This window comes from Dreissena polymorpha, chromosome 15, assembly GCF_020536995.1.
Source record: "Dreissena polymorpha isolate Duluth1 chromosome 15, UMN_Dpol_1.0, whole genome shotgun sequence".
Taxonomy (NCBI): domain Eukaryota; kingdom Metazoa; phylum Mollusca; class Bivalvia; order Myida; family Dreissenidae; genus Dreissena; species Dreissena polymorpha.
In genome coordinates this window covers 33218777-33229679 of record NC_068369.1, presented here as the reverse complement: position 1 = coordinate 33229679, position 10903 = coordinate 33218777, and the positions used below count along the sequence as shown (strand labels likewise).

The 10903-nt window shown below is 38.4% G+C and overlaps 2 protein-coding genes across 2 annotated transcripts in view; one reads left to right on the top strand and one right to left on the bottom strand.

The window, feature by feature from the left end:
- Positions 1 to 10903, top strand: part of LOC127861301 (uncharacterized) — a 436008-nt gene that overhangs the window by 28204 nt on the left and 396901 nt on the right. The window lies entirely within an intron of this gene.
- Positions 1 to 10903, bottom strand: part of LOC127861297 (uncharacterized) — a 41586-nt gene that overhangs the window by 3452 nt on the left and 27231 nt on the right. The window contains exons 16-21 of the mRNA XM_052399745.1: positions 7603 to 7747; positions 6490 to 6649; positions 5267 to 5411; positions 4794 to 4956; positions 3900 to 4077; positions 1809 to 1923 (exon numbers count right to left, since the gene is read on the bottom strand). Of these exons, the coding sequence (XP_052255705.1) occupies positions 1809 to 1923; positions 3900 to 4077; positions 4794 to 4956; positions 5267 to 5411; positions 6490 to 6649; positions 7603 to 7747 (906 nt within the window). The remainder of the gene's footprint in view (positions 1 to 1808; positions 1924 to 3899; positions 4078 to 4793; positions 4957 to 5266; positions 5412 to 6489; positions 6650 to 7602; positions 7748 to 10903) is intronic.

Sequence of the window (10903 nt, the reverse complement as noted above, 5' to 3'; positions counted from 1 at the left end):
TAGCTATCACTGTTATATTTTCATTCGCCGTCAGTTCTAGCTACTACTGTGATATGGTCACTCACCGTCATTTCTAGCTATCACTGTGATATCGTCTCTTACCCTCAATTCTAGCAATTACTGTGCTAAGGTCACTCACCGTCATTTCTAGCTATCAATGTGATATGGTCAGTCCCCGTCAATTCTACCTATCACTCTGATATGGTCACTCCCCGTCAATTCTAGCTATCACTGTGATATGGTCACTCACCGTCATTTCCAGCTATCCCTGTGATATGGTCACTTCCCGTCAGTTCTAGCTATCACTGAGATATAGTCACTAACCGTCAGTTCTAGCTAACACTGTGATATGGTCGCACACCGTTAGTTCTAACTATCACTGTGAAATGGTTAGTCACCGTCAGTTCTGTCATTTACTTTGATATGATCACTTACCGTCAGTTGTAGCTATCACAGTGATATGATTAGTCAAAGTCAGTGCTAGCTATCACTGTGAAATAGTTACTCACCGTCAGTTCAAGCTATCACTGTGATATGTTCACTCACCGTCAGTTCTAGCTATCACGGTGATATGGTTACTCACCGCCATCTCTATCTACCACTGTGATATGGTTACTCATCGTCAGTTCTAGCTATCACTCTGATATGGTCACTCACCGTCCGTTTTAGCTATCACAGTGATATGATCACTAACCGTCAGTTCTAGCTATTACTGTGATATGTCACAGTGATTAGTCACCGTCAGTTCTAGCTATCACTGCGATATAAAGACAACTGACCGTCAATTCTAGCTACCACTGTGATATGGTCAATCACCATCAGTTCCAACTATCACTGTTCTATGGTTAGTCACCGTCAGTTCTAGCATACACTATGATATGGCTACTCACCGTCAGTTCTAGCTATCACTGTGATATGGTCAATCACCATCAGTTCTAGCTATAATTGTGATATGGTCACTCACCGTCAGTTCTAGCTATCGCTGTGATATGGTGAATCACCATCAGTCCTAGCTAAACATTTGATATGGTCAATCACCATCAGTTCTAGCTATCACTTTTCTTTGGTGAGTCACCGTCAGTTCTAGCATACACTGTGATATGGCCACTCACCGTCGGTTCTAGCTATCACTGTGATATGGTCACTCACCGTCAGTGAAAGCTGTCACTGTGATCTGGTCAATCCCCGTCAGTTTTAGATATCACTGTGATATGGTCAATCACCATCAGTTCAAGCTTTCACTGTGACATGGTCAATCACCGTCAGTTCTAGCTGTCACTTTGATATGGTCACTCACCGTCAGTGATAGAAATTACTGTGATATGGCCACTCACCGTCATTTCTTGAATTGACTGTGATATGGACACTCACCGTTAGTTCTAGCTATCACTGTGATATGGAAACTTAACATCAGTTCTAGCTATCACTGTGATATGGTCACTAACAGTCAGTTCTAGCCTCACTGTGATATTGTCATTCACTTTCAGTTCTTGCTATCACTCTGAAAAGTTCACTCACTGTCAGTTCTTGCTATCACTGTGATGTTCACTCAACGTCAGCTCTATCTATCACTGTGATATGGTCACTCAGAGTAAGTTTTAGCTATCACTGTGATATGGCCATTCGCCGTCAGTTCTAGCTATCACTGTGATATGGTCACTCGCCGTCAATTTTAGCTATCACTGTAATATGGTCACAGGCAGCTCTAGATATCACTGTGATATAGTCACTCACCGTCAGTTCTAGCTATCAATGTGATATAGTCACTTACCGTCAGTTCTAGCTATCACTTTGATATAGTCACTCACCGTCAGTTCTAGCTATCACTGTGATATTCCTGCTGCTTGCGTAAGCGCTGAAGGAGCCGTCGATGATGCTATCGTAGTCGACCTTTTGGTTGGGGACGATATGGCGGCGAACGATCTAGTCAAACAAGACAAAGAAAAATAAACAAATAAATTATGTGATTTTCATTTTTTTTTCATTTAAAGGTTACGGATGTCTAAAATGAAACACGATACAGTGAATCACAGTGAAATAATGCGTTTGTTGTCAGTAATAAATTAAAGGTATCTAAACACGTTTTAATTGTTATTATTGCTGTATTTAGTGAGTAAAATAATTTATTATTCGAACATGATTCCCGACGATAGCATTACGGCAAAGAACACCATCGTATTATTAAACAGAAAAATAAACATAAAACTAAGTCGTCCAAATATTTAGCATAACCCAAATATTATCCTTAATTCAATTTCAAAATGTAGTGTCAGGTCTTGTGTCAGGTTAGGTTCTGTTTATAGTGTCAGGTCATGTGCTATGTCTATTGCCAGTTCTATTGCCAGGTCTATTCCAGGTCAAGTGTCCGGTCAAGTGTCAGGTCAAGTGTTAGGCATAGTGTTAGATTTAGTATCAAGTGAAGTCTAAGATCTAGTGTCAGATCTATATTGAAGTTTAATGTAAAGTCTTGTGTCAGTTACAGAGACAAGCTCAGTGTCAGGTCTAGTTTCAGGTCTAAATTTAAGTTCAGTGTCAAGTCTAGTGTAAGGTCTAGAGCCAGGTCTAGTGTCAGGTCTAGATTCAAGTTCAATATCAGGTCTTGTGTCAAATCCAGATTTAAGTTCAGTGTCAAGTCTAGTGTCAGGTCTAGTGTCAGGTCTAGAGTCAAGTTCAGTGTCAGGTCTAGTGTCAGGTCTAGAGTAAAGTCTAGTGTCATGCCTAGAGTGAGGTCTAGTGTCAGATCTAGATTCAAGTTCAATGTCAGGTCTAGTGCCAGTTCTAGATTTAAGTTTAGTGTCAAGTCTAGTGTCAGGTCTAGAGTAAAGTTCAGTTTCAGGTATAGTGTCAGGTCTAGTGTCAAGTTCAGTGTAAAGTCTAGTGTCAGGTCTAGTGTCAAGTTCAGTGTCAGATCTAGTGTGATGTCTAGTGTCAGGTCTAGTGTCAAGTTCGTTTCATGTCTAGTGTCAGGTCTAGTGTCAAGTTAGTGTCATTTCTGGTGTCAGGTTTACAGTCAAGTTCAGTGTCAGATCTATGGTCAGGTAGTGACAGGTCTAGTGTCAAGTTCAGTTTTAAGACTAGAGTCAGGTTATGTCCGATCTAGTTTCAGGTAAGGTTATGTCTAGTTTCATTGTCGATTGGGAATAAGTTAAGTATCGGCAAGTAAACGCGTCTATGTCTATTAATGCTTATACCAACTAAGTTTTATTCTTAGCGAAGCATAAGGGCGCTGTGGACTCAAAGATTATATTACGCTTAGATGGTAAGATAATACCATATACGAGCCATTTATGATCAACAGAATCCAACAGGATCTCATCTGTAATCATTTAACAAGTGTTTTATTTTATTAAATACCTTTATCGAACTTTAATACTTGCTGACGGTTACAGCAATTATTCATCTGAAATTGTTTCTGAAATTTTCATTTTTACAATATGAGCTCTTTTTCTTCCCTTTGTGGGGATCGCAGATTGTCTGAAGCTACGATGGCCGCATACGGCATAAGACCCATTCTCGCGTGACGCGCCTCGTATTGCGATACACTTTTACCGCATCGTTTTGTTTTCCCTATTAGGAAAAGCTATCGTGAAACACCCTGAAATTGGGAAAAATTCGCATCGTGAAATCTTCGGTTTGGGAATTATGGGTCCACTTAATTGCTTGGTACATAATGACAAAAATCCATCTAAATAATATATTACATCATCTTGTTGCTAAAATGTTTAATTTCAGTGCTCATTGTATTTGTTTACTTGCAGATATTGTTCTTCTGGAACAACATTGACGTATTTTGTCTTCCTATTGGGGGGATTTTTTCGGTATTTGTGAATTTTGCAAATTGTCCTCAGTGAACACGCCTATTACGGGTACGTTATAAAGAAGGAAAACAATCGCTGTACCGCCTTCTTCGCTTCCTTAGTGAGGTTCGTGTTTATGTACTCCAGTTCCAGCCTACTGAGATGCTGGGGGTCCAGCGAGAAGTCCGAGGGCACGAACACCGTGTACATGGTCTTCAATGACGTCAGATCGATACCGGAGTCGCTCGGTATAAGTTTTAGCAGCTGATCGCTTCCAAGACTGTAATACAAATAATAATGAGCTTAAATTTCGCAAAACGGGGCTTAATGCATGCGCTTAAAACATCGTCCTAAATTAGCTTTTATAGTCATTATCAGGGACGACACATTTCGCTTGTATGGTATTTTTGTTTTGCATTAAAAGAAGTCTCTTCAGAGCAAAATCCAGTTCACCAAATGCATGTGCGTGAAAAATGGTCCCAAATTAGCTTGTGCAGTCCGCATGGGCTTATCAGGGAGAAAACTTTCCGCTTGTATGGTATTTTTCGTTCAAAGTCTATTTTAGCGAGAATCAAGTTTAGGCGGAAAGTGTCGTCCCGGCCGTTCGCACGGCTAAATATGGGATGACAATTTACGCACTTTAATCCCCGCTATTCCAGAGCCGGGCGCAGACACAAAAACATGATATTATTTTATAATGATAGTAACGATGATGCTACAAAATGTCATCCAAATGCATGAAACTTATAAATAGATTCGATACGTTATATAATGGATGCGGATGGTGTTAATGGGGGTTGTTATTATTATAATTAGTATAATAAGAAGTAAAAGTATTATCTAATCTCCCTGACGAATATTATATTTCAGCTGATAATAGTGATGTTTGTCATGGTAGAGCTAATTGTTTGACGACGATGACGATGGTGACGATAATGTCAACAATGCTTTGGTTAAATGCAGGAAAGATCTCTAGCTGAATATTGTTGTCAATACCTTATATCCGGTTGATGCGTCAACTCAAAGTGAGCGTCATTCAGCGGGAAGTTCAGGAAGCCGTCGATGACGTAGATGATGCCGTTACTGCACGCGATGCCGTCACGCACCAGGTCGAAAGACCGTCTGAGATTCGTGTAGCCAATATCAACCGAAGTAACTTCTGTGAAATCGTGTGCATAGTGTACGTTATTTATGATATAATAATGCAATATAAACCACGTTCTTCGTGAAGTAAATATATACCGCAGTAATTTCTGCGAATTTTTTTTTTAAACCACATTATACAACATACTCATAACCTTTATTGACTTAATAACCACACTAAGTGTTTATGTTCTTTATATTTCATGAAGTAAAAACAAGCAGTAGTTTTATAACGACGAAACAAAAAAAAATCGTAAAAGTTAAAAACTATGTTTTATATCAAATTCTTGGGTCTAGGTTACCGTTTTACAGTAATACACATTTACCCGTTCTATTGCTAGGGTCCACATTTACAAAGGTGAAAGTCGTATTGTAGCGATTTTCTGTGTAGAACACTCGACTGCCACTAAACATAGCGTCCATGTACGCTTGATTTAACGTGATAGATGGCAGTGCGTGGCTGTTAAATAACTGTAAAAGCAAAACTTAACGTTATATTATTTTGCTGATTCGCTTGTGCGTAAAGTGTCGTCCCAGATTGGACTATGCAGTTTACAGTCAGGGACAACGCTTTCTGCTTTTCTTGATTTTTTCGTTGTAATGACGTCTCTGCTTAGCGGAAATCCAGTTAAGGCGGAAAGTTTCGTCCCTGATAAGCCTATGCGGACTGTACAGACTTATCTCGGAAGACTTTTAACGCACATGGATTAAGATAAATCCGCTCTTGAAACTATGAAAGCCTGACCCTCTCAATGATACCTTTGAAATTTGTTTTATAAAATTATGAAAGTCTGAAATGTACGTAAGGACACAAAGCAGCATTAAATTTCAGTACTATAGAATAAAACATTTTTTGAATGATGGAAGAACGTTTTGAACTTTTTTTCAAAAGTTTGAACCATTCATTTTATGATACATTTCAGCCATGCTCTTTGAAAAAGGGGTTTAATGCATGTGCGTAAAATGTCTAATCAGGCTAATCAGGGACGACACTTTCCGCAAAACTTGATTTTTGATGAAAAAAATACTTTCTTAAAACGCAAAATATCATTTAAACGAAAAGTGTCGTGCCTGATTAGCATGTGCAGACTAAGCAATTACATAGCATGCATTGAATATAAACGACAGTGATCCAGACACCATTATTTTCAATCATTTATATCAATATTGTTTCTGAGCCTTTGTTATACGTATTGAGATTGGAGAAAATATCAACTTAAATGTGTTTAAAACACATATAAACGTACACTTATAGTATGCCTTTGTCCGATTTTGCGTCTATGAAATGTGTTTGGTCCGTTGAAACGTGCTATACATTTGTTATTGGGATCAAATCGCGCGAAGGTTATATCCGCCTAGCAATCAGAAGGTCCAGGTTCGATCCCACCTCAGGAGGTTTTCGCGATATCGAATCAAAAACATCACGAACTGGATGTACCAAGAAAACGGACTCGATAGTGTCTTAGTAAGTCGAAGGCTTTTGATGAAATCGAGCTGAAATATATATATTTTAACTAACCGCGCAAAATTCTAGTGTAATGTAACCTACATTTCTATCCATGTCTGGTTCCGCGCTTATGTAACTTCTATGGAAGTTTGAGAGACTTGCTATAAACTTGGCACTGGGAATCAGCAGAGTGAGATTCGTGTCGTGGGAGTTGGACCACGTGTAGAGGTCGTCCACGTTCATTATCATGTCGTGAAAAGGCCTGAAATGAATTCAAACCACGTCACTTATTGCAACAAACTTCTGGACTTAAAACTTAGAATAAGACCAAATTGTAAGAACAAAATTAAAACTCCATATAAGTCTTCAGACAAACGTTAGTATAAGACTTAAAATTAGACTTAGAAACAAGCCTTTAGAGTAAGAAGAAGGAACATTATTGAAATTTTAAGGTTCTAAAAGAGCTTAAATGTCAATATCCGTCCATTGATGAGTGTTTCGGAATAATTTTATAAAAGTAATTCACAATTAAAAACGCACAATTAAATAGATAAATACGCCTGAAGTATCGCGGTGGCGTGATGTCCACCTAATGGTCAATGTCGCCTAAGATAGTACATATGAGTACCCCGGGAACTCTTAAGTACCCTAAAAATTACCCGCGGTACGGGCAATTTACTTAAAAGTACCATGGAGTCTGGCCGAGTGCCAATATGCATATATTCTGTACCCGGATTACTACATTATAGTATACTTAAGAGAACCCGGGTTACTACATTGAGGTGTAATTAAGAGTACCCGGGTTACTACATTGTAGTATTATTAAGAGTACCCGGGTTACTACATAGTAGTATACTTTAGAGTACCTGGGTTACTACATTGTAGTATACTTAAGAGTACCCGGGTTACTACATTGTAATATACTTAAGAGTACCTGAGTTACTACATTGTAGTATAATAAAGAGTACCCGGGTTACTACATTGTAGTATACTTAAGAGTACCTGAGTTACTACATTGTAGTATAATAAAGAGTACCCGGGTTACTACATTGTAGTATAATTAAGAATACCCGGGTTACTACGTTGAAGTACCCGAGCCGACCAATTGAGCCAACGAAATAATGCCCGTGAAAACGACTCAATATATTTTCCAATAAGTCTTCCGAGATTATCTAGCTTCCTAAAAATGAAAACTTTTAAGCTAGAAAGGCGTACAAGAGGTTGTTGGTTTTCTCAATGGTTTCGGCGACGGTCAAGAAGGGGAACTGTAACAGCGTGTCCAACACGTGGATGATCCCGTTACTGCACCGGATGTCGGACCTGATGACGCTCCCACGGACATTGCCACTGATTGCAAAGACTGAAGGATGAGGAATAGAAGAACTCATTACCAAACCATGCCGGTCAAAAACACAAAACTATAGCTCACTAATTTAGACACTCGTTTCGAAAAATTATGGCCACAATGACGAACATATTGCTCACTAATACAGACACTCGTTACCAAGAAATGCTGGACAAAATGACGAACCTATAGCTCACTAATACAGACACTCGTTACGAAAAATTCTAGGCAAAATGACGGACCTATAGCTCACTAATACAGACACTCGTTACCAACAAATGCTTGACAAAATGGCGGACATATAGCTCATTAATACAGAGACACTCGGTACCAACAAATGCTGGACAAAATGACGAACCTATAGCTCATTAATACAGACACTCGATACGAAATATTCTGGGCAAAATGACGGACCTATAGTCTCTTATACTGACAATTGTTACCAACAAATGCTGGACAAAGTGACGAACATATATCTCACTAATTCAGACACTCGTTACCAAGAAATGCTTGACAAAATGACGAACCTATAGCTCAATAATACAGACACTCGTTACGAAAAATTCAGGACAAAATAAAGAACCCTTCGCTCACTAATTCAGAAACTCGTTACGAAAAATTATGGCTCAATGACTAACCTGTTGCTCATCAATTTAGTGACTCGTTACAAAATATTATGGACACAATGACGAACATATAGCTTACTAATTCAGACACTTTTTACGAACTATTTTGGCCACCATGACGAACCCAGAGCAGACTTATACAGACAATCATTACGAAAAAATCCGACCACAATGACAAACCTATAGCTCACTAATACAGACACTCGAAACGAAAAATTCTGGCCACAATGACGAACCTATCTTATACAGACATCGTTACGAAAAATTCTGGCCACAATGACGAGCCTATAGCTCACTAATACAAACACTCGTTACGAAAAGTTCTGGCCACAATGACGAGCCTATAGCTCACTTATACAGACATGCGTTACAAAAAACTCTGGCCAAAATGACGAACCTATAGCTCACTAATACAGACATCGTTACGAAAAATTATTGCCAAAACGACGAGCCTATAGCTCACTAATACAGACACTCGTTACGAAACATTATGGCCACAATGACGAACCTATAGCGCACTAATACAGACAATCGTTACGACAAATTCTGGCCACAATGACGAGCCTATAGCTCACTAATACAGACAACTCGTTACCAACATAACTGACTTAAATCAAGAACCCTTAGCTCACTAATACAGAAAACTCGTTACCTACAAATGCTGACTAATATCAAGAACCCTTAGCTCACTAATACAGAAAACTCGTTACCTACAAATGCTGACTAATATCAAGAACCCTTAGCTCACTAATACAGAAAACTCGTTACCTACAAGTGCTGACTAATATCAAGAACCCTTAGCTCACTAATACAGAAAACTCGTTACCTACAAATGCTGACTAATATCAAGAACCCTTAGCTCACTAATACAGAAAACTCGTTACCTACAAATGCTGACTAATATCAAGAACCCTTAGCTCACTAATACAGAAAACTCGTTACCTACAAGTGCTGACTAATATCAAGAACACTTAGCTCACTAATACAGAAAACTCGTTACCTACAAATGCTGACTAATATCAAGAACCCTTAGCTCACTAATACAGAAAACTCGTTACCTACAAATGCTGACTAATATCAAGAACCCTTAGCTCACTAATACAGAAAACTCGTTACCTACAAGTGCTGACTAATATCAAGAACACTTAGCTCACTAATACAGAAAACTCGTTACCTACAAATGCTGACTAATATCAAGAACCCTTAGCTCACTAATACAGAAAACTCGTTACCTACAAATGCTGACTAATATCAAGAACACTTAGCTCACTAATACAGAAAACTCGTTACCTACAAATGCTGACTAATATCAAGAACCCTTAGCTCACTAATACAGAAAACTCGTTACCTACAAATGCTGACTAATATCAAGAACACTTAGCTCACTTATACAGAAAACTCGTTACCTTCAAATGCTGACTAATATCAAGAACCCTTAGCTCACTAATACAGAAAACTCGTTACCTTCAAGTGCTGACTAATATCAAGAACACTTAGCTCACTAATACAGAAAACTCGTTACCTTCAAGTGCTGACTAATATCAAGAACACTTAGCTCACTAATACAGAAAACTCGTTACCTACAAATGCTGACTAATATCAAGAACACTTAGCTCACTAATACAGAAAACTCGTTACCTTCAAGTGCTGACTAATATCAAGAACACTTAGCTCACTAATACAGAAAACTCGTTACCTTCAAGTGCTGACTAATATCAAGAACCCTTAGCTCACTTATACAGAAAACTCGTTACCTACAAATGCTGACTAATATCAAGAACCCTTAGCTCACTAATACAGAAAACTCGTTACCTACAAATGCTGACTAATATCAAGAACCCTTAGCTCACTAATACAGAAAACTCGTTACCTACAAATGCTGACTAATATCAAGAACCCTTAGCTCACTAATACAGAAAACTCGTTACCTACAAATGCTGACTAATATCAAGAACACTTAGCTCACTAATACAGAAAACTCGTTACCTACAAATGCTGACTAATATCAAGAACCCTTAGCTCACTAATACAGAAAACTCGTTACCTTCAAGTGCTGACTAATATCAAGAACACTTAGCTCACTTATACAGAAAACTCGTTACCTTCAAGTGCTGACTAATATCAAGAACCCTTAGCTCACTAATACAGAAAACTCGTTACCTTCAAGTGCTGACTAATATCAAGAACACTTAGCTCACTAATACAGAAAACTCGTTACCTACAAATGCTGACTAATATCAAGAACCCTTAGCTCACTAATACAGAAAACTCGTTACCTACAAATGCTGACTAATATCAAGAACCCTTAGCTCACTAATACAGAAAACTCGTTACCTACAAATGCTGACTAATATCAAGAACCCTTAGCTCACTAATACAGAAAACTCGTTACCAACATAACTGACTTAAATCAAGAACCCTTAGCTCACTAATACAGAAAACTCGTTACCTACAAATGCTGACTAATATCAAGAACCCTTAGCTCACTAATACAGAAAACTCGTTACCTACAAGTGCTGACAAATATCAAGAACACTTAGCTCAC